This window comes from Pelobates fuscus, chromosome 2, assembly GCF_036172605.1.
Source record: "Pelobates fuscus isolate aPelFus1 chromosome 2, aPelFus1.pri, whole genome shotgun sequence".
NCBI lineage: Eukaryota > Metazoa > Chordata > Amphibia > Anura > Pelobatidae > Pelobates > Pelobates fuscus.
This window is the reverse complement of record NC_086318.1, coordinates 448,557,348-448,581,501: the sequence shown is the minus strand read 5'-3', so window position 1 is coordinate 448,581,501 and position 24,154 is coordinate 448,557,348. Positions and strand designations below refer to the sequence as shown.

At 45.4% G+C, this 24,154-nt stretch overlaps 2 protein-coding genes across 5 annotated transcripts in view; both read left to right on the top strand.

Moving 5' to 3' along the window:
• LRRC73 (leucine rich repeat containing 73) overlaps positions 1 to 24,154 on the top strand; it is a 347,986-nt gene that overhangs the window by 215,036 nt on the left and 108,796 nt on the right. The gene's annotated exons all lie outside the window — the stretch shown is intronic.
• The window catches only part of DLK2 (delta like non-canonical Notch ligand 2), a 75,907-nt gene that overhangs the window by 17,504 nt on the left and 34,249 nt on the right, over positions 1 to 24,154 (top strand). Inside the window, exons 1-4 of one of the 4 annotated variants that reach the window (XM_063444174.1) lie at positions 1,202 to 2,037; positions 3,763 to 3,875; positions 7,156 to 7,245; positions 7,604 to 7,667. In XM_063444174.1, coding sequence (XP_063300244.1) covers positions 7,173 to 7,245; positions 7,604 to 7,667 — 137 coding nt within the window. In that variant the 5' untranslated portion in view covers positions 1,202 to 2,037; positions 3,763 to 3,875; positions 7,156 to 7,172. Of the gene's footprint in view, positions 1 to 1,201; positions 2,038 to 3,695; positions 3,876 to 7,155; positions 7,246 to 7,603; positions 7,668 to 24,154 lie in introns of those variants that run through there. The other 3 variants (XM_063444175.1, XM_063444171.1, XM_063444173.1) reach the window with 3 other exon arrangements.

Sequence of the window (24,154 nt, the reverse complement as noted above, 5' to 3'; positions counted from 1 at the left end):
CTCGGACAAACAAGTCTCACGTCTCTTAAATATTATATTACGCTGCCCATTAGAGATAGGATAGGGCATGTTTTCATCCAGACACTCAGAATGATAGAGTGAGGGAAACCAACAGAGGCAGAAAGATGGTGAGAGAGGCAGATACAAATATCAAACTGTCCAGAGACATAGTACTGATCAATTGAATTCCTAGGTATGTGCCAAGTGTCACAGAATTCTGGGGAAAGTCCCTTAGTTTGATTTCGGCCCCTTAATCCTGCCATCTTGGCATGAGTCCGAGGTTTTAAATCTAAGCCAGTAGTTAAAGAAGAACTTACACCCCAGTAACTGCTATAAAAGTGCTTACAGGCGTGAGGTGTGCCGAGGAGTAAAATCTAAAATACACTCACCTGCGCAGAACTGATGCGTCAAAAAGGTGGACATAGGCTGATTGACACTTTAAGGTCGTTACGTCATCCTTAAAGCACATCTTTAAATGTCGCAGATAGAGTTAGACAGAAATTGCCATGACCTGGCTAAGAGTTACTGTCCTCAGAGTAAGGGGTCTTCATTGCAGGACCACAGTGCTCGATGGATATCTCTTTAATTAATCTTGCTTATTGCCAGCTCTCCATGTTGGCCACCCATCTCTCTGTTTAATGCCCTGTTCCTTTTTAACTGCCCCCACTGTGCATTCTTCCCCCTTCCCTGACCTGCGCCCTGCAAGCCCCCCAACTGCCCCGGTCTACGCTTATTGGTTCATTCTGACCCCTTTCTCACAATGGATAAAGTATGTCTCGCTCTCATGGACATTGCTTAATGTCTCCCGGTCATTGCGTAATGTCTCCCGGTCATTGCGTAATGTCTCCCGGTCATTGCGTAAAGTCTCCCGGTCATTGCGTAAAGTCTCCCGGTCATTGCGTAAAGTCTCCCGGTCATTGCGTAAAGTCTCCCGGTCATTGCGTAATGTCTCCCGGTCATTGCGTAATGTCTCCCGGTCATTGCGTAATGTCTCCCGGTCATTGCGTAAAGTCTCCCGGTCATTGCGTAAAGTCTCCCGGTCATTGCGGAATGTCTCCCGGTCATTGCGGAATGTCTCCCGGTCATTGCGTAATGTCTCCCGGTCATTGCGTAATGTCTCCCGGTCATTGCGTAATGTCTCCCGGTCATTGCGTAATGTCTCCCGGTCATTGCGTAATGTCTCCCGGTCATTGCGTAATGTCTCCCGGTCATTGCGTAATGTCTCCCGGTCATTGCGTAAAGTCTCCCTCCATTTGGTTTCCATTCAGAGCCTCCTGCGTGGTGACAGTAAAGGCCCAGCCTTTCAGCACATCCTCCCATGTTATGTTCAGGTAGATGGCGTAGGCCGTGGGATTTGTTCACCTCCTCAGTCACTGAGTAGAATATTCCTGATGGGAGACGATTTGGACAAAAAAAGTTGTTTCTTAGGATCCTGAGCTATGGGTAGAGAATTCCTGCCAAGTCGAAGCTCAGGACATCGCGCAGTGACATTGGGAATTCTTCCTAAAGGGTGGTTTTAATACGCAGCATTTGTCCAGAGACACTCTGCTCATGTTGTGTCTTGTACGTGTTTGGGCCCTGAGTAAGACATTATGGATGGCCCTGCTGGACTGGAGTTAACGATCGGTGGATGTTATCCCTGGTCGTACTCCGTGTTCGATTAAGTGATTTGATAATGTTGGTCTCTAAAAGGCTTATTTAACTGACTGTATAGTGAGCCTGTAACCTCGGACCCAGAGACTGCTTGGCAGCTCCGGCAGAGACATGCTCATATGGATCTCGTATTAAAGTGGGGTCTAGTTACAATGGGGTCATTCCAGTGCGGCATCGAGCAGCGTTACCTGACGTGAATGAGCTATTTATGGACAGGATAGTGTGACAGTGCTTGGTACCCCACTGCCTCCAGTAAGCACTTTGCGGCCCAGCGAACCCATTCAAGAGTAAGTCATTGAAGCTGTCTCGATGAGTCGTGCACTCTCTTTATTTGGGGTAATTGGTCGCTATAGCCTGAAATCCTCCCAAAGATAAAACACTTGTGTAAGTAAGGTTTGTGTTTCAGTTTATATTCAGACTTGCTCTTCACAAACTACATCATGTGATGCCCCCTGCTGGCCAAACACTGGAGCTAGCAATTGTCAAAAAAGCTTTTAGCTATAAAATGATAATTAATGGTTAATAAACTCGATTTTCTTTACTGCAGTTTAAAGTTGGCATAATTATTCCCTGACACGGCAGCTCTATTGAATCAAACTCCCATCATGCCCAGCTGGAATGACAATTATAGATACACGTAACATTAAAGAATACGCTCAAATTTTTTAAAAAAAATAGAATAAATGATATTTTAATGAAATGTGTTCCTTTTGTTGTTTAGACTACTTGTCCCCTTAAAACAAAATAAAGCAACCCCCTTTATTCTGGCCCTGGGCCAGTGACCGATTCTCCTCCAGGGTACACATCAAACCTGATGACTTTTACCCAATGCTGCGCATGTGGCACGATTCACACTCTGTATACTATGCATGCAGGCAGCACATGCCATATACATTCAATAACTCACTCGATTTCTGCCAGAAAAACCCCAAGTGGCTGAGTGACAGCCGTCTGGGCACAGCAGCTATTACAACAGAGTCCCAAAATCACTTCATTAAAATATTCATGCATAGAATGCCCTCATTAATGGGAGCAAATAGGTTTCAACAGTGCCATCTAGTGGCAAAAAGATTACAATTACAGAAAGGGGTTCACAATAGCACCATCTAGTGGCAGAAGATTACAGGTTAGTTCAGTCAGGTAGGTAGCCTTTGGTTCTACCCCTGATGCTTTGCCAGAATAATGGATGTAAGTGTATTATGGGAAATGAAGTCTGTCGGGAGTTTGAAGGTGGCTATATTTTCCCATTGTTTTTCAATGCAATATTCATGTCGTTTTTATTGCTTATTTGCAGTCTGTTAGTATTTTACGTGGGATTAATCACTTTTGGGGACATAGAATCTGTTGTGCATTTTAAAACATGTTTATTGCTCCCCCTTTCCCATAATTACATACCGTTACCTAAAGGGTTTCTCCTAACTCCATCCCATCCAGTCCATGCAATATCTCCCAGTCAGCTTCCTTTATATCATTCCTTATCATCGTCCCCAATTACCTCCTCAACCTCGTCACATTTTAGCAATGTGTGCAATGTTACCTTCAAACCTGCCCCAAGTCCCTTTCGTAATCTTTAGAGCATTTTGTAAAACTACAACTCCCATGATGCTCTGCATGCCTTCAGAATGACAAAGCAACCTGCAAGCGGTTGTCTTAAAACATCTGGGGATCTACTTTTTGGATACCCCCGCTTTAGAGTGTAAGCTCACGGTCCATTTTGCTCAGTATTTGGTGTAAATGCTAGATCTGTATTGCGTTGTGTATACTGTACTGGCTATTTTCCCAGAATGCACAGCGCTGCTAAATATGTCGGTAATAATATTAATAATCCCTGGTAATAAAAGGATCCAGGTATTGTTCTCAAGAGCAACACAGGATTCTATTGGCTACACGTGAATTGAATATAATGTAATCCAAATGGCAAAACTGGGGTAAAAATAGGCGATCTCTCTATGGAAAACCACTGTCAGCAGCCCATAAGCTTCCAAAAGCCACTCATAGGGTTGTCACCTGTAATCCGGGGATAGATGGATGGATGGATGGATAGATATGCATTCTGTACTAAAGAGCTTGCTCTCTACATCAAGGTGTAACATGTAGATGGTATCTCAGCAGGTGAATATAATTCTTTCTCTGGCCTTGGGATGATCATGGAGGTGATTGCTCAGCGTGACATGAACGGACATTCATAACCAGGTAGACTCAGACTGTGCCCCCCAAAGAAGGTAAGAGTTCATACAAATATGAACCAGGGGTACTGTGCATGTAACATGCATGTGCTTGGTGTTGTGTGTGAAATGTGCATCGTGTACGTGTTGCATGTGTTTTGGGTTCCAGTGGTGTGTTGGTTACAGTGTGTATGATGCGTGTGTTGTGTGCATTGTGTGTGGTTCATTTAATGGGAGCAACGTGTGTAACATATTTGGTGCAGTGTGTAAGATGGCTCAGCAAATGTTTGATGTAGTTTATACATTGTGTGTGTAGGGGAGCTGCAATGCGGAGACTAAATATCTCCGCTGGAATCCTCTGGAGCTGGATGGGTAGCACTGGTTAGTAAATTTAGTCCATTCCCCAAGTCACTGGGCAACACACAGTTCTGGGAGTCAACTGATTTTTATTAACCCACACACGGCTTTTTATGCACAGCCCCATAGTATGGGGTCTCTAAAGCAATTTTACAGGGGTTTTCCCCAAGAGTCTCTGGGTCTGAGAGATAATTGAGCTGGGAATTTTGATAACTCAATTATGTCTCAGTTACAGTAAAATACATAAAATATTATAAATTTTTCCAAACACTACCGTATTCCCCTGTTCGGGAACCAAACAGAACTTCTGTGGTCCCCCTCGTTATTGACTTAGAACACGAACACCCCTGGCTGATATCTTCCAGGACTTTAACCCTCTCTGATACTGAATTTCACTTTCCTTCCTCACCGCACTCAACAATCCGTTTCATCTATTTTCTCTTCAAATGATCTGCAATTCTGTCAGCAATTCTCTACAATTGAAAAAAACTATAAAAACTCTTTTCTCTTGTGTTTAGAGCATTGAATTCCCCAGCAAAATTGCAGATCATTTGAAGAGAAAATAGATGAAACGGATTGTTGAGTGCGGTGAGGAAGGAAAGTGAAATTCAGTATCAGAGAGGGTTAAAGTCCTGGAAGATATCAGCCATCTTGATACACCCCTGAGGGGAGACAGGCCCATTTTATTGAATGATCTCTACCTCCTGGAGTCTCTGGTGACCACACAACGTATTTCACCATATTTAGCCTCTTTATTATTAAATTCCACATTGTATTTATATCCATCCGGATTTTCAGTTTGTCTTTTCCTTTAACATCCTCTATCCTTTGGGGGTATATATTTTTGTGTTGGTTTACTTTTGGAGTTTTTGTGAGGTACACGTTTCAAGAACGGTTTGCACTAACTCCATGTTTGTTATAGTTATATTGTATGTAGGGCGTAGTGTGTGTAAGGTATATTGTATGCAGGGCGTAGTGTGTGTGAGGTATATTGTATGCAGGGCGTAGTGTGTGTAAGGTATATTGTATGCAGGGCGCAGTGTGTGTAAGGTATATTGTATGCAGGGCGTAGTGTGTGTGAGGTATATTGTATGCAGGGCGTAGTGTGTGTGAGGTATATTGTATGAAGGGTGTAGTGTGTGTGAGGTATATTGTATGCAGGACGTAGTGTGTGTGAGGTATATTGTATGCAGGACGTAGTGTGTGTGAGGTATATTGTATGCAGGACGTAGTGTGTGTGAGGTATATTGTATGCAGGACGTAGTGTGTGTGAGGTATATTGTATGCAGGGCGTAGTGTGTGTGAGGTATATTGTATGCAGGGCGTAGTGTGTGAGGTATATTGTATGCAGGGCGTAGTGTGTGAGGTATATTGTATGCAGGGCGTAGTGTGTGTGAGGTATATTGTATGCAGGGCGTAGTGTGTGTGAGGTATATTGTATGCAGGGCGTAGTGTGTGTGAGGTATATTGTATGCAGGGCGTAGTGTGTGTGAGGTATATTGTATGCAGGGCGTAGTGTGTGTAAGGTATATTGTATGCAGGATGTAGTGTGTGTAAGGTATATTGTATGAAGGGTGTAGTGTGTGTAAGGTATATTGTATGCAGGACGTAGTGTGTGTGAGGTATATTGTATGCAGGACGTAGTGTGTGTGAGGTATATTGTATGCAGGACGTAGTGTGTGTGAGGTATATTGTATGCAGGGCGTAGTGTGTGAGGTATATTGTATGCAGGGCGTAGTGTGTGAGGTATATTGTATGCAGGGCGTAGTGTGTGAGGTATATTGTATGCAGGGCGTAGTGTGTGTAAGGTATATTGTATGCAGGGCGTAGTGTGTGTGAGGTATATTGTATGCAGGGCGTAGTGTGTGTGAGGTATATTGTATGCAGGGCGTAGTGTGTGAGGTATATTGTATGCAGGGTGTAGTGTGTGTAAGGTATATTGTATGCAGGGTGTAGTGTGTGTAAGGTATATTGTATGCAGGGTGTAGTGAGTGAGGTATATTATATGCAGGGTGTAGTGTATGTGTGAGTGAGGTATAGTGTATGCAGGGCATGGTGTATGTGAGGTATATTGTATGCAGGGTGTAGTGTATATGAGGTTTATTGTATGCAGGGTGTAGTGTATGTGTGAGTGAGGTATAGTGTATGCAGGGCATGGTGTATGTGAGGTATATTGTATGCAGGGTGTAGTGTATATGAGGTTTATTGTATGCAGGGTGTAGTGTATGTGTGAGTGAGGTATAGTGTATGCAGGGCGTGGTGTGTGTGAGGTATATTGTATGCAGGGTGTAGTGTATATGTGAGTGAGGTATAGTGTATGCAGGGTGTAGTGTATATGTGAGCGAGGTATATTGTATGCAGGGTGTAGTGTGCGAGTTATATTGTATGCAGGGTGTAATGTATGTGTGAGTGAGGTATAGTGTATGCAGGGTATGGTGTGTGAGGTATATTGTATGCAGGGTGTAGTGTATATGTGAGTGAGGTATATTGTATGCAGGGTGTAGTGTGTGAGGTATATTGTATGCAGGGTGTAGTGTATGTGTGAGTGAGGTATAGTGTATGCAGGGCGTGGTGTGTGTGAAGTATATTGTATGCAGGGTGTAGTGTATGTGTGAGTGAGGTATAGTGTAGTGTGTGAGGTATATTGTATGCAGGGTATGTGTGTGTGTGAGGTATATTGTATGCAGGGTATGTGTGTGTGTGAGTGAGGTATATTGTATGCAGGGTGTAGTGTGAGGTATATTGTATTGAGGGTGTAGTGTATGTGTGAGTGAGGTATATTATATGCAGGTGTAGTGTGTGAGGTATATTGTATGCAGGGTGCAGTGTATGTGTGAGTGAGGTATATTATATGCAGGGTGTAGTGTATGTGTGAGTGAGGTATATTGTATGCAGGGTGTAGTGTATGTGTGAGTGAGGTATATTATATGCAGGGTACATTGTATACAATGGGTGGAAGAATTTATTTTATGTCCCATAGACCCCGCCGTGCTGATCATGCTCTGCTGGCCTCAGCTTCTGCTTCCTGCCTTGTGTTGGATCCTGTTCATTTGTCAGACGTCTGCTCAAGGTGAGCTCACACTTATTATGACAGCTTAGTTATCTTATGTCAAGTTACGCTAAATTGCCCCAAGATCATTAACAAGGAACAGTACTCTGTTACTAGATTATTGCTTATTAGTGAATGGAAATCACTCCAAGGCCAGGACAAGTTAACAAAATACATCAGGAGAGGGAATTTAAAACCTGAAGCAACAATAAAGTCAATGACTCCCAGCTATAATAATTAAACAGACACTAAATGTACTAAATACAGTACAAGATGGATTATTGAATGTTTGGAAAGGCTGACATTGAAACACAAAATCTTAAATGGATATTTATCAGATTTATTTAATGTCATTTAATTAATGTGTATTTTTCCTCAGCTGACGAGTGCAGTGAGCACTGCGATATTTATCACGGACATTGCGACGAGGAAGGAGTTTGCAGGTAAGTGTGAGTTGACAGGGGGTGCAGTGAGTGAATCTTCCAGTATGTGGTGAGGTTTATCTAGAATTTAAAACATGAATTAATCTGCATATCAAATGATTTTCAAAATCTGTGAGATAGCCTCCCAATAAAACACACAGACACACTCATAGAATTACAGTAACACACACAGACACACTCATAGCATCACAGTAACACACACACACACACACACACACACTCATAGCATCACAGTAACACACACAGACACACTCATAGCATCACAGTAACACACACAGACACACTCATAGCATTACAGTAACACACACACTCATAGCATTACAGTAACACACAGACACACTCATAGCATCACAGTAACACACACACTCATAGCATCACAGTAACACAGACACACTCATACCATTACAGTAACACACACAGACCCACTCATACCATTACAGTAACACAGACCCACTCATACCATTACAGTAACACACACAGACAAACTAATACCATTACAGTAACACAGACCCACTCATAGTATTACAGTAACACACAGGCAGGACCCAATGGAACTAACACGCAATTCTTTATTTCCACTCAGGGCTAGCCCCTATTCCTGGTAAAATATTTTATAAATAAATACATAAACATTATCACATACAAAATCAATAGAGTAGTGTGGACAATGGGTGTAAGTCGAAAGACACGGGGCGGGGCCGGACCGCCGAGCTGGACGGTCGCACTCGACACCAGCTCCTGCAAGCTAGGCCCAAATTGCCACCAAAACGGCAATTAAGGGCAGAAAACCGTCCAGCACCGGTGGCCCCCAGCAGGCAGAGAGCCCTGGATCTAGGGTGAGGCTGGCCGAACGGGCTTCAGTCCCCAGGAGGAGGGTTCCTCATCGGCACCTCAAGGCCTAATCAAGCGGTGAGAGGGGTGGACGGCCGCTGCCCCACTGACTGCCGATCAGCGCTCAGCCATGAGTCGGACCTGCGGGGAACTGGCCCCGAACCCCCCCCCCCCTTGGACCGGGGGCGTGATCCCGGTCCTCACCCCAAGGATCTGAGCACCACGAAGCACCTGGGCCGCAAAGACCCGCATCCCAAACACTGCAATCAAAATGGCGATGGCACAAAGCTCGCATTCACCATCGCATCCAAACATGATACTCACCTCCGCTATGGCTGGAATCTAGGAGGCCCTCGTCCTCCTCCGGACAAAGCACAGGACGACCCACTGACTCGCAAGCTGCCGGCAACCACTACCACGCCGCGGGGCCTACCGACACGTGGTGAAGCAGCAATCTAGCAACCACATCAACCCCTGTTGCCGAGGAGTGTATCACATGCTGCAAACACCCAGCAGAATACCAGCCTGGTGAACAGCACCCATCGAATAGCGGCAGACTGGGCACCCTGGTACGCCAAACCCATGGCTGTCAGATATATACACACCACAGGCTCCAAACGGCACCGGCTACGCATGGCATCTCCTGAGCAGAGACTTTTCGTCAGCAAGAGGACTCTGAATGGCGAGGAGCACGTATTCACCCCCAAAACGGCATCGGATGAGGCAACTCAAAAAGGGGACTTATTGCTATGCAAAGAACCCAAAATTCCTTACCAGATGAACTCCCACGACTGCTATGCCTCCAACCTGGTCAGTTATAGTGTGCTGTTTTTGTGCTGCCCTGCACTGGCAGTAAATTGGGGTACTCTTGCACTCATCTGTTTTCCATCAGTCTCTCTCTCCCTGTTTTCATTGTTATTAAGGGACTCATACCTGTGGATAACGAACCACCTGGGGGGCATCTCATAGTCCGCACAGCCTCTGCTAACATATGTATCACCCATAAGCTAACTAAAGGTTAAAGCATGTTATAACTACTCTAGTTTACCTATCTTAAAATAGAATGACACTCCTTTGCCACTCTTGTGTATCGTATGGCATAAATAGCACCAACTTATCAATGTATAGGAAAATGTAACACAGGTGTCGTTTTCAGCAAATCGTAATCCTATATATCTCACACGAAATGTCTTTATAATGCCTGAAATCCTACAACATATTCTAAGCAAGCCTCTATACTTGTTGCTATACCTGTTAAAAAAAAAAAAAAAATGTGCATGATTCCCTCACTGCATCACTAAGTATAAGCTATGTACTGTGAATCTACGGTTGTTGGCTGATGTGGCATGACAAAAATGTGTTATTTTTATTCTGCACTACAAAAATAAAGAATTAAAAAAAAAAAAAAAAATAAGTCGAAAGACACTGTCCTAAGGGAATATGCCAATATAAATATTATATCCCAGAAGTGGAACACACAGCAAACATTAAATAGCCTACAATTCTCATGTTGAAATAGTGGAAGCCTTCCTGCTACACTTGCAATACGAAGAGCAGCAGTGAATATTGCAGTGATACAATCCGAATATTGTTTAATAGCTTAAAACTGGAAAAAAGCAGCAAACATAGGACAACACCCTAAAACAAAATGATGAAGTTAAAATATATTGCATTTACAGACATATGCCACACAAGTGGCAATATGAGCCCAGAAACAGGTCCCAGTTACCAAGTACAGTGAGTGGTTGTCTCCAACGGTCTCTCTTGCAATCAGAAACTAGTCCAGTTCCTGGAAACAATGGGAGAGCTCCTAACTGGGTGAGAGTGTAGTCAATAATAGATAAGGTCTGAAAGGCTCCTCTGTGTTTACTCAGGCCGGTTTTGTCAACTCAACTTTATCAAGGAGAGTTTATAATGCATTCTTTTTTTAAATGTGTGGCATTGTAATGGGCACTAGGTTTGCACCTAGCTATGCCAACATCTTTATGGCAATATGGGAAAGAGCCGTATCTGGGTTAAGTATGGCTGGACTGGAAACATGGTGCTCTGGAGGAGATATATAGACAATGTCATTATCATCTGGGATGGTTTGAAAGCCAGTGCCCTTGAGTTTTTAACTTATATTAACCCCTTAGTGACCTCAGACTATTAACTTATATTAACCCCTTAGTGACCTTGGACGTATCAGGAATTAGAGCGCTGGAAGCGATCATGATCGCTTCCAGCAGCTCTAATGGTAATGCAGCGATGCCTCGATGTCGAGGCATCACTGCAATACCCCCCCCCCCCCTCACTGACTGGCTGCCGGAGAGCACCGGGTGATCGCTGCCCCCGGAGAGATCACTTCCGGGTTGCTCAGCATGGAGCCCGGCAGTGAGGCAGAGCATCGGAAGTCATCAGGCAGGCTTCCGATGCTCTGCCTATACTGAGTGCCTCGAGGGGTGGAGGCACTCAGTTAAAATAAAAAATAAAAAAATTTAATTTATTTTTATATTTAAATAAAAAATGCCATTTAGGACCCCCAGGAGCCATGTGAGCGCTTACATGGCCGCAATAGGTGTCCACAGTGCTGCCACCAAAGGGGAATGCCTGAACTGACAGGCAGTCCCCCTGCTGGTGAAAAAAAAGTTATTTTTTTTCTAAAAAAAAATGAAAAAATAATAATAAATATATATATATCTCATACTGTCAGGATTACAAGTTGACCCAGCACACAGAACTGTGTCACTAAGGATAAAGTATAACCGGACCTTAGAATGGCCGGACTTAACGTATCCAAGAATAGTCAAAATACTTGCCGAGGTCAGGGACACAGAATCAGACACAAGATGAGGGAAAGCCAAAAGTCAAGGATACCAGATATCAGGGAAGTCAAAACAAAGCCAAAGTCAAATACCAGAAAATCAAGATCAGGAACGCACTCTCGGATAACCTTTAGGATGAAACCACGACAGGGCACTAAGCAAGAGGAGAGCTGGGTTTAAATACCCCTCCTGTGGATCCGATTCACCGTAACCAGTCTTTGACCCCAAAAGCAATTACCAGGTTTCCATGTGCATGATTGCTGCTCGGCACAACTTTTCCTGTCAGGACGGTAAATGCCATTAACCACATTTTTATGTGTGGATGAATACATGACATTACCCCCCACCTAAAGACCGCCCACAGGGCAGGCAGTGCCAGGTTTGAGAGGAAACTTGGCGTGAAAATAACAAATTTTACGGCCAGTATGGATATCAGAAGCTGAAACCCAAGAACGGTCAGCAGGCCCATACCCCCTCCAATCAACCAAATACTATAAGGAACACGAGAAAACCTGGAATCAATGATGGAGGAGACTTCACACTCCTCCTGTCCAGAAACAACCAAAGGAGAAGGGGGAACAACCGGACTTGTGTACCAATTGCAAACAAGCGGTTTTCAGCAAGGACATATGAAAAGTATTAGGACGCTGGAAGGGCCAGAGCATAAGAAACAGGATGGTTCTCCTAACCACACAAAAAGGACCAAGGAACCTAGAAGCAAACTTCATGCTGGTAACCTTCAACCTGATGTTGCGTGAGATTAACCAAACCCGATCACCCACCTGGTAAACTGTATTGGCCCGCCGCCGTTTATCCGCATGAAACTTAAAGCGAGCAGCTGCAGTTTCAAGAGCGGAGTGAACCTTAGTCCAGGTATCACGAATAGAGGTAAGGTGATTATCAAGAGTAGGGATAGCCGTATCAGAAAACACAGCAGGGAGAGCAGCAGGATGACGACCCGTATTGACAAAAAACAGACTATGCCTAGAAGAGTCATGGGTAGCGTTATTCCTTGCAAATTCGGCCCAGGGCAATAATTCAGCCCAGACTGTGTACTATTCACAAAGCAACGTAAATACAGCTCAAGTGATTGGTTAGCTCTTTCAGTCGTACCATTAGTATGGGGATGGTAAGCAGAGGAAAATTAAAATTCAATGCCCAACTGTTTATTGAATGCCCTCCAGAACTGTGACACAAATTGGGAACCCCTGTCAGACAAAAGATATTGAGGAATACCATGTAGCCTGACAATATCGCGTATAAATATGTGCACCAGGTCCTGAGATCATGGCAATTTTTTAAGTAGAGTAAAGTGCGCCATTTTGGAAAAACGGTCAACTACCATGAGGATGGTAGTATACCCACTGGAAGTAGGCAGTTCAACAATGAAATCCATCAATAAATGAGACCATGGGATATTGGGTATAGAAAGTGGCTGTAACAATCCACACAGAAGTTTATGAGGAACCTTCAAAACTGCACAGACAGAGAAAGCTTCTACATAATCATATCCCTCCTGAGTGACTCCCACCAAAATGACCTGGAAATGGCGGATACAGTTTTATTAATACCCGGATGGATGCCCAGCGGTCACATTGTCATGTAATACATTCAAGCACCTCTATCCTGTCAGGCAATGGAATAAACAATTTATCTTGAGGTTTGTTGCAAGGTGCCTGGGGCTGAGCTGCCATGATAGCACAGAGCAAAGGGGACGTCAGCTTTAACATTCTTAGAACCGGGTCTGTAGGTGATAATGAAGTTAAAGCGAGACAAAAATAATGACCATCTAGCTTGTTTAGAAGACAGTCGTTTGGCATCCCCAATATATGCCAGGTTCTTGTGATCAGTAATAATCAGAATGGGATCCTTGGAACCCTCCAAAATATGTTGCCATTCCTTAAGCGCTGGTATGATGGCTAACAGTTCTCTATTACCAATGTCATAGTTACACTCGGCAGGAGACAACTTTCTGGAGAAGTAACCACAAGGATGCAAAGGGTCATCCTGACAATCTCTCTGAGAAAGAGCAGCCCCGACCCCTGTCTCGGAGGCGTCAACCTCAAGTTGGAAATATTTACTATTGTCAGGATGTCTTAATATGTCAGCAGATACGAACATTTGCTTAAGAAGCTCAAAAGTCTCTTTAGTCCCCTTGCGTGTCATATTGGTGATGGGGGGGTATTTTCGAAGAGAAACCATGAATCTCCTATAATAGTGAGAGAAACCAATAAACCTCTGTATGGCTTTTAACCCATTGGGTAACGGCCAGTGTAGAACGGCCTCTAGTTTGCGAAGATCCATTTGGAAACCAGAGGCAGAAATATTATAACCCATAAACTGAACCTCATGCTGATCAAATATGCATTTCTCAAGATTACAATAAAGTCCATTATCAAGGAATGTTTGTAATACTGGTTTAACATGTTCATTAGGAGTCTGGAGGTCTGGGGAATAAATAAAGATATCATCCAGGTAAACTAGAACAAATGAATAGCTATAGTCCCTGAGTACATCGTTAATAAAATCCTGAAACACGGCCAGAGCATTGCATAATCCGAAGGGCATGACAAGGGACTCATAGTGCCCAATCAGGGGCGGACTGACCACTCACAGGGCCCTCGGGCAGTGGGTGATCGAGGGCCCCCCCTCCTGGTCCTGGTATAAGGTTTCTTGGTCCCCTACTACTCTACTCCCCCTTCTTTCTGCTGCTTTCACACATATATTATGTGTAGGCTGGCCAGCACACAGAATGGCTGTGTGAGAGCCACACAGCCCTGACTCCCACACCTGTGGAGCCCCCAAAAATGGCCAGATTTACTTTTAAGTGGTTAGTCCAACCAGAAACAGTGTTTTAATAAACACTGTATTTAGATGGAGTAACCCTTGCTGACGTGCCTCCCCAGCAATTAAAATAAAGAAATAAAGCAAATTTAATGACACACTTTCACTGATTTTGCTGAGGACATCACAAGCAGCGTCCCCACATGTGCAACCATACAAGTAGTCACATGTGTTCGGAGTCTACTTGTAGGGTTGCATGTGTGGGGATGCTGCTAGTAATGTTGTGTGCCTGTATGTTAAAGTGTTGTGAATTAATCGTTACTCTTGTTTTACCTTTTCGTACAGCGCTGCAGAATATGTTGGCGCTATATAAGTGATTGTAATAATTGTGTGTATGGAAGCTGTGTGCAGTATTGCAATGATGGGTATGCTGTTTGTGATGTGTATGTGTAGGGCGGCTGCATGTGGGATTGTGTCTATACAGTGAGGCTCCTTGTGGGTTTTTGCGTGTGTTAATGGGGCTATATGCAGTGCAGTATGTGAGTGGACAGGGCTGGTTTTGTTGCAGTGTGTGGGATAGAATCTGTAGTAGGCATCTGGTGGTTACTGGGGCTGTAGTGTGTGCGTGTTTGGATAATAGGGGCTCTACTATGTAGTGTGTGCATAGGGGGTAGATACTGAAGTAGGTGCAGGAAGGCATGGGGGCTGTGGTGGGCGCGGGGAGGCACGGGGACTGAGGTGGGTGCGGGGCTGGACAGAAGTTGTGGTAAGCGCAGGAGGGGACATAGGAGCTGTGGTGAGAGCAGGATGGACATAAGGGCTGTGGTGGGTACTGAAAGGGATAGGGACTATGGTGGGTGGTGGATGCGGGTAGACAAGGGGCTGTGGTGGGTGCATAGGGGATTAGGTAGATCCTGGGGTGAGTGTAGGGAGGAACGGTGAAGAAAAAACAGGGTATATAGGCGCTCGCTATAACGTGAAAAAACAGTGGGGGCTGCTGTATACAATACAAGGATTCCCAAACCTTGTGTATTGGTGAAACAGAAAATATAAAATATGGCGTATACTGCGGCGCAGTATAAGCCATATTTTATATTTAGGGAGGAATGGTGGCTGAGGTGAGTTCAGGGGAACTGAGGTGGGTGTAAGGGGAGATGTGGTGTGTGGAGGAGGAGTTGAGGTGGGTAGAGAGGGGGCTGAGGTGGGTAGAGAGGGGTGCTGAGGTGGGAGCAGGGGGGTCTGAGGCAGGTACAGGGGGGTCTGAGGCAGGTACAGGGGGGTCTGAGGCAGGTACAGGGGGGTCTGAGGCAGGTACTGGAGGGCTGAGATGGATGAAGGGGGGCTGAGATGGATGAAGGGGGGCTGAGGTGGGTACAGGGGGGCTGAGGTGGAAGAAGGGGGGTCTGAGATGGATAAAGGGGGGGTGAGATGGATAAAGAGGGGCTGAGGGAGATAAAGAGGGGCTGAGAGTGGGTAGGTGGGGGGTCTGAGGTGGGTACAGGGGGGCTAAGGCTGGTACAGGGGTCTGAGGTGGGTACAGGAGAGCTGAGGTGGGTACAGGAGAGCTGAGGTGGGTAGGGGGGGTCTGAGATGGGTACGGGGGGGGTCTGAGATGGGTACGGGGGGGTCTGAGATGGGTGCAGGGCGGGGGTCTGAGATGGGTACAGGGCGGGGGTCTGAGATGGGTACAGGGGGGGCTGAGGGGGATACAGAGGGGCGATAAGGGGGGGCTGAGGTGGGTACAGGGGGGGCTGAGGTGGTTAAATGGGGGGTCTGAGGTGGGTACAGGGGGGGGCCTGAGGTGGGTACAGGGGGATGAGGTGGGTACAGGGGGGATGAGGAGGGTAAAGGGGTGCTGAGATAGATAAAGGGGGGCTGAGGTGGGTACAGGGGGGCTGAGGTGGGTACAGGGGTGCTGAGGTGGTTAAAAGGGGGGCTGAGGTGGGTACAGGGGTGCTGAGATGGTTAAAAGGGGGGCTGAGGTGGGTACAGGGGTGCTGAGGTGGGTACAGAGGGAGATGTGGTGGGTACAGGGAGACAGAGGGGCTGAGGTGGGTACAGAGGGAGATGTGGTGGGTACAGAGGGGATGAGGTGGGTACAGAGGGATGAGGTGGGTACAGGGGGGATGAGGAGGGTAAAGGGGTGCTGAGATAGATAAAGGGGGGCTGAGGTGGTTACAGAGGTAGATGTGGTGGGTACAAGGAGACAGAGGGGCTGAGGTGGGTACAGAGGGGCTGAGGTGGGTACAGAGGGGCTGAGGTGGGTACAGAGGGGCTGAGGTGGGTACAGGGGGGCTGAGGTGGGTACAGGGGGGCTGAGGTGGGTACAGGGGGGCTGAGGTGGTTAAAAGGGGGGCTGAGATGGATAAAGGGGGCTGAGGTGGGTACAGAGGGGCTGAGGTGGTTACAGAGGTAGATGTGGTGGGTACAGGGAGACAGAGGGGCTGAGGTGGGTACAGAGGGGCTGAGGTGGGTACAGAGGGGCTGAGGTGGGTACAGGGGGGCTGAGGTGGGTACAGGGGGGCTGAGGTGGGTACAGGGGGGCTGAGGTGGTTAAAAGGGGGGCTGAGATGGATAAAGGGGGCTGAGGTGGGTACAGAGGGGCTGAGGTGGTTACAGAGGTAGATGTGGTGGGTACAGGGAGACAGAGGGGCTGAGGTGGGTACAGAGGGAGATGTGGTGGGTACAGGGAGACAGAGGGGCTGAGGTGAGTATGAAAACTAAAATTCTATAAGGAACTTACCTGCGCTGTCTGCCAGGCTGCTGCAGCTTCTTCTCTTCAGGCCGGGCAGGAAGTGATGTCACCTCCCGGCCCCGCCTCTTCCTCCTCCCACACAGCTCCGCACAGGAGGAGGAGACCTGGCAGCATGAACAGGATGATCGCTGCGGGTCTCCCTGAGAGAGGGGAAACGGGTGAGGGAGGGGCGAGGAGGTAATTTACAGAGTGATATCACTGTAATATGGCAGAAATCCTGCTTTTCTGATCTCCCCAGCCATAGCATGGCTGTGCTGCCGGGCCCCTGACTGCCTCGGGCCCTCGGTCCATGACCGATCTGCCCGACCGGTCAGTCCGCCCCTGTGCCCAATCCTAGTATTAAATGCCGTCTTCCATTCGTGAGCCTCCCTAATCCTCACCAAATCGTATGCACGCCGAAGGTCAAGTTTGGTAAAGATCATAGCACCCCGGAGTCTATCAAACAATTCGGATATAAGGGGAATGGGATAGGCATTCTTTATAGTAATCTTGTTTAATGCCCTGTAGTCAATGCAAGGACGTAATTCTCCATCTTTTTTAGCTACAAAAAAGAACCCTGCTCCAGCAGGAGAGGATGATTTACGTATATGGCCTTTTCTTAACGATTCCTTGATGTACTCATTCATGATCTTACTTTCTTGTGGGGATAGAGCTTATACCGCCCCTTAGGAGGCATAGCCCCGGGCAACAGATCAATGGAGCCGTCGTATGACCTACGTGGATGAAGAAAATCAGTCTGGCTTTTACTAAACGCCTCCCTAACCTCCCACTACTGTACGGGGATTTCGGGGGTCAGAGACGTAGCAGCAGATAAAGCAACAATGCCCACTTTTTTAGTAATGTGAAACATGCAGTTTTCCTGACAGTCTTTACCCCATTCCAGTATTTCCCCTTTAGTCCAGTCAATATAAGGGTTATGCTTGATGAGCCAAGGGAACCCTAATACGATGGGACAAGAAGGGGAAGTGATTATCTGGAAGGTAACGTCTTCCTTATGCAAAGCTCCTATCGTAATGCATGGGTAATCCATGGTTGAGATAGGGGCCTCCCATCAATAGCCTCAACCACTACAGGTAAAGATCTCTCCTTGACTGGTATAGTGTGTTTCTTAACAAAATATAAATCAAGTTACCAGCTGTCCTTTTTGCCACAATATAAGCAAATACCCTCTTTTCTCCTATACTGTTTCTCTGCCTCAGACAGTCCAGTAACCCCTAACTGCATAGGTTCGGGTTCAGACACCGTCGGAAGGCCAGAGACAACAGGTTTGGAGAATCGAGGTGCTAGTGACTTAGTCAAACTTCTAGTTCTGTTTCTAGCCATTTCCCTGGTCCTGAGTCTATTATCGATCTGCATCACATAAGTAAGAAAGTCATTTAACCCCTTAGGTAGGTCTTTGGCAGCAATTTCGTCAATAATATTCTCAGATTATCCTTTTTTAAAAGCAGCGATGAATCCGTTGTTAGTCCAGTCTACCTCAGATGCCAAGGTACGAAATTCTATGGCATAATCCGAGATAGACCGGTTCCCTTGTTTGATATGCATTAGGGCAGTGGAGGCGTCTTCCTCCCTGCCTAATGGTTCAAACATCAGTTTGAATTCCGTCAGGAATTCCTAGTAACAATGAGCGATACTCCTATTACTTTCCTACAATGGATTAGCCCAAGTTATGGCCTTACCTTTAAGTTAGTTCATCAGATACCCAATCTTAGCTCTATCTGATGGAAATGAACCAGGTGAGGCCTCAAAGTGGTACTCAATTTGATTGAGAAATCCCCTACATTCCTGGATATTACCAGAAAAAATGCGGGGGAGGAGATAAGGAGATCGTAGGTGCCTTATATACTATAGGTGGAGGTACATTAGGCAGCGGTGACATAATCGGAGAAGCCTCAGGTTGTAAATTTAAGGAGCGTGCTAAAAAATCCTAGTAAGGACCGTGCTAAAAAATCCATTCGGTGATCATTCTCCTCTAGCTTTCTCTCACAAGCCGCTATGTGCTGACACAATTCTGCAGGATCTATGGCCATGTCGTAATGTTAGGATTCCAAGTTGATCCAGCATGCAGTACTGTGTCACACCTAGGACTAAGTATAACTGGACCTTAGAATGGCCGGACTTAACTTCTCCAAGAATAGTCAAAATACTTGCCGAGGTCAGGGACACAGAATCAGACACAACGATGAGAGAAAGCCAAAAGTCAAGGATACCAGATATCAGGGAAGTCAAAACAAAGCCAAAGTCAAATACCAGAAAATCAAGATCAGGAACGCACTCTCGGATAACCAAAGGCATGAAACCACGACAGGGCAATGAGCAAGAGGAGAATCGGGTTTAAATACCCTCCTGTGGATCTGATTGGCCATTTTTACCCCAAAAGTAATTACCAGGTTTCCATGTGCATGATTGCTGCTCGGCACAACTTTTCCTGTCAGGACAGTAAATGCCATTAACCACATTTTTATGTGCGGATGATTATGTGACACATACTAAGTGTATTTTTTTATTAATATAAAAATACACTTAGAGTAAAATTACACACGTATGTATATAATATTTGTGTAAGGGGCAAATAGCCAGATATGGAGTAAGGATCCAGCATAAGCGTAGGATAGTATAAAGGGAGCAAGTCGGTTGTAGTGTGCCGAGATCGACGATACGGTAGGCCTGTAAATAAAGAGGGCCCACCAAGGAGTAAGAAATTAAAGTAAATGGAAAGAAAAGATAAAGTGTTGAAATGAGGAGTGGGTGGGAGGGTCATTCTAATGCTGACCTTAAGCGATATGAGTCAGGTAAGGGGTGTCCCTTATATAGGGGAGTGAATTAATTTAAGACCCTCCCACAAATACAGGCCAAATGGCCTTAATACTTGTGTAAGGGGCAAATAGCCGTATATGGAGTAAGGATCCAGCATAAGCGTAGGATAGTATAAAGGGAGCAAGTCGGTTGTGGTGTGCCGAGACCGACGATACGGTAGACCTGTAAATAAAGAGGGCAAAAATGAATAATCCGATTTAATACAGTCAACAAATATATACAAATTAACCAGACATTTCCTTAAATGCATTACAGTATTTAATTCCTGGAAGGATTTTGAAGGTAGGAATCTAGGACCGAAAGTGGACACCATTTGTTGTGGGTAGGATAGTATGTTATCTCTACTGTTGGTGCGTGTTCACTCGTTTCGGAATGTGGTAGAGCCAATAGGTAATGATATGTGTTTACATACGTGGGATCGTTAAAGACAATGATCTATCTGAGTGGTGGTGATGGTAGTGGATTCTCTGGCCTGAGAAAGGCATAAAAGGCAATGTGCATGGCTGGTAATGGCCGACTTGGTAGTATAATTGAATGGTTGTAGATCTAATAGGTCCGATAAGGATGAAAAGTTGGATGGCTGTTGGTAATCTCTGAGAGGAATGTGGGGGAATGGATTCCTGAAAACCTCTGAGTATATTCTTGTCTGGTATGATAGCATGAAGTTATGGTAGTTTTGGTTATCCTGTGTTGTTGAATGCCTGTAAAATATATAATTAATGGTGTGTGAGATAGTTTAAGTTTAAGTTTAAGGTGGCAAAAAGAAGCAAAACCTAGGAGAAATGTTATGACACAGGTTGAGCTACGTCGTGTTCCAATGAGATTCTTTAAGCCAGGTGAAAAGCTGTGTTATGTGTTCTACAAGTATGGGATGAAAGTGCTAGGTGGGATAGTGCATGCTATGCTGCATGAGTATGTCTAAACCATGATTTTGTCTCTGGAACGAAAGAGTGGGCGTGACTGTATGGGCGGCTGTAGGAAGCGTATGATGAACATGCCTGGAATATAAATGAGACAATTGTCAGCAGGGATGTATACCCCCGCCCGGTACATGAAAGTAAAAGAAATGTGATAAGTTGCCAACCAAGTGAATTCCCCAGAATTATCATGACCTTATGGATGAGTAGTGGCGTTTGTTGATGATATGACATGTGCTTAGTTGTCTGAGTAACAACGGATTGATGACCCTGACCATGATTTACCCCATGCCACAGCAGATGCTACAATGGGGTAGATCCCCCAAAGGGGCTGAGGTGGTGGAAAAATTTCCAAACCTGGATGCCATGGCCAACAGCTCCAAAGCAATCGTTCCCGGTAGATCGCTGCCGCGTCTGACCATCTGGTTGGAAAAGTGTCAGACAATCCTGGAAGGAACATGCTTTTACCATGCCAAGTGGTTAAGAAATTCCCCCCCCCCATGTGCAGGTCTGCTGTTGCTGGGGTGTCTAGGGATATCCTCTGATCGTCATGTTGGAAGTGTGGATAAAAGGGGAAAGTACTCTGGAAGTGAAAGTGTGGTCTTGTGGTATGATTGGCATGGCAAAATTAAGGAACCTGGTAGGGATTGTAGTTCCTTGCAGTTGTAAGTACTAAGCAGGAGGTAGTGATTGATGTTGTTGAGAATGTTCCCTATTTGTCTTGTGGTAACTTGCGTGTATGGATGCCGACTCAAGTCATATGCCCAGTAATGTGATGATAGTGTCTGGGCCTTCTGTTTCTTATGGGGTACTGGGACGCCCAAGTGGTCAACCAGACTAAGCTGCCGTGAGGCTTCTAGTGAAAAATATGTTATATTTGACCAACAAGAAGTCTTCTAGATAGTGTATGACTGTAAGGCCTCTGAATATGTTATCATAACCAGCACAGAGTATCTGCGAATATCGATAGTAGGCTAATCTGTAGCCCGAAAGTTGAGCGGGGAAAGGATTGCCCATTTTATGCCATGTAAGTGCCAGTGTGTAGGGTAGATGGTAGCCGTTTACTGCGTTGATATTGGTCTTACTTAACACCAAACTTCAACCCATGCTTGAGTGATAGCTGTAAAGGTAGATCAATGATGTTGTATAGTAAGGAAACTCCTCGGAGGGTATGAGGGAGTTGAGACTTGGGGTAGCGGAGGTGTGTGGTGCCAATAAGTCTATGGTTAGTCTTTGTTTAAGGGAAGATTTCCTTGTGACAATACCAATGTGTTTGGTGCCATGCTGTAAATGGTGGAGATTGGAAGACCCCTCTGCAAATCTTGGCTATGTGTTTACAGCCAATGGTTCTGTTGTGCTGACTGTAAGTGAGGGCATGCTATATTCCTTGAAGGTGTATTTATGATACCTGTATGGGAGCCCTTTCAAGCTCCAGAGCTTTAGTAAATCTACTACAAGTCTGGAAGGGTGATGAGTCAGGAGTGTTGAAAATGCATTGGTGTGTACAGATGGTGAGTACGTTATTTGTAAGTTGTATTGGGACACATGGTTTGTCATGTCCCCTTAACCATTTAAACATATATGCAACAGTCTATATGCAACACAACTACTCATATCAATTGTCTCTGGTAGTTCAGAGGTGCTGGTACCTGGAGCCTGAGAGTGCTCGTCCATTTGTTTGGGACAAAATCCCTTCTGTATGGGTACCTGCACAAATAAACATCTCTACATATTCCAAATGCCAACCCAACCAAGGGATGGTCAGTTCCCGATTTACCTGGAATCCCTGGATCTGACCATCACAGATATTTAATCATACATATACATGCCTTGCTTCCCCAATGTGCTGAGATCATATGAGCACGGTTAACATCTTGTGTGTCATAAGAATTGATTGTACCAGGTAACCGAGTTTCGGTTGGTGCTGGTTGTACAGTAGCGTGAGGCCCAGCCTTGTGAGGGCTGTGGTGACCGACTCGAGATTGCCAGTCTCATCAATTTTTTTTTTTTTGGCTCATGAGTTTATGAGTGAGGCTAGCATTGGCTGGGTGTCACCTGAGTTGGTGTAGCTGGGCCTTCCCCTGCCTCCGTGTTGTCCGTTGATGTATGGAGGAGTTTGAATAACTCTGCTTTCCTTGCTGTGGCAGGGTAGGGGATTTGTCACCTCCTTAGGTCGGTGGTAATGTGTGGGATCGTCCAGGATCTGATTGCTGCTGGACTAGCAACATCTCCTCTGCTTGAAGGTGTATCAATTCTAGCCGGGGTGCTAGGAAGAGGTGATTCTTCACCATCTTTTTGAGAAATACTTAAATAACAATAAAGACTGCAATTATTATTTGTACCCAGGGGTTTTGTACTGGCTTGCTAGCTAAGCTGTAAGGCGAAATGATTAGGCTTGGTGTTTTTTGGTGACTGGTGAGGCCCTGCTAGTTGCCAAGTGGCTTGAGAGGCGCTATCTATGCTTGGCGCGAGGGGATTTTGTGTGGCCACCGAGCGTTGTGGCAGGATGTTGGCCTCTCAGTGACAGTAACCAGAAAATAGGAAGGGGAGTGACAGGTGAGGCCCTATCTATGATACAATACAAGGCGGCTAGCTCACGAGTGGCCCGAGGGGTGTATGCCTCCGAGTGTGAGGCGGGGTGTTGGCCTCGCAGGACCACTAACCGAAGCATAATGCAGAGAAAAAAAGGGGGTAATACCTATTGGGCTCTAGAACCCTAATTGCCAGTACACTATTACTATTCCAGGGAAGGTAAGAGATGGATAACTACATGAGCAGGTGTATGCACCCTGTAGCATGGTATTGAACCTGACAATCCGTATAGGTTTTTTAGTAGTAACTGTAACCTGAATGGATTAAACTGTATGGCATTGATACCGGAGAAACTGACGGAAGCCAAGCACAGAGAGATGGACACAGGTTTCTTCAGGAAGGAAGAGATTCTTTATTGGATCACCGATCGGGACTCAGAGGGACTAGCGTCACCAAAATACAGCAAAGTCTGAGTACTGAATACATAGAGTACATTCCTTATATAGCACTGTAGCTCCTCCCACAATTAACTACACCCACACATACCCTTAACCTATTTAATAAATAGAGTCTAAACTCATCCATCCGGTCTAACCACGTGGCTCATCTGATACAAAGGAGAGGGACGCGTAATTCCAGTTCTTACATTCCTGCACCTGGTCAGTACAGTGATAACAGTATCTTAGCTACGTGTAATTAACTAACTGATACTACAAACACATATACATACATATGCCTTGTGGCAATCTTAGCCTGCTAAACTTGTATTTTACTGGAATTACATCACATTCCCCCCTTTGATGCCTCTGATATTTCACAATTACTTGAGGCATCACTTAACCTTGGTTTGCATATACCTCAGGTTACCATGAACCAGACCAGACTTATCTTATGATGTGAATCTTTTAACACTCATCTTCCTGCATTGGTTCTCCTTGATCTAGAGCCTTATACTTATATATCGCCATTATCTGTGCAGCAGCCTTCCTCTCTGCTATACTTCCTATCAGGCTTTGCACAGACCTAACTACTAAGGGTATAAGACAC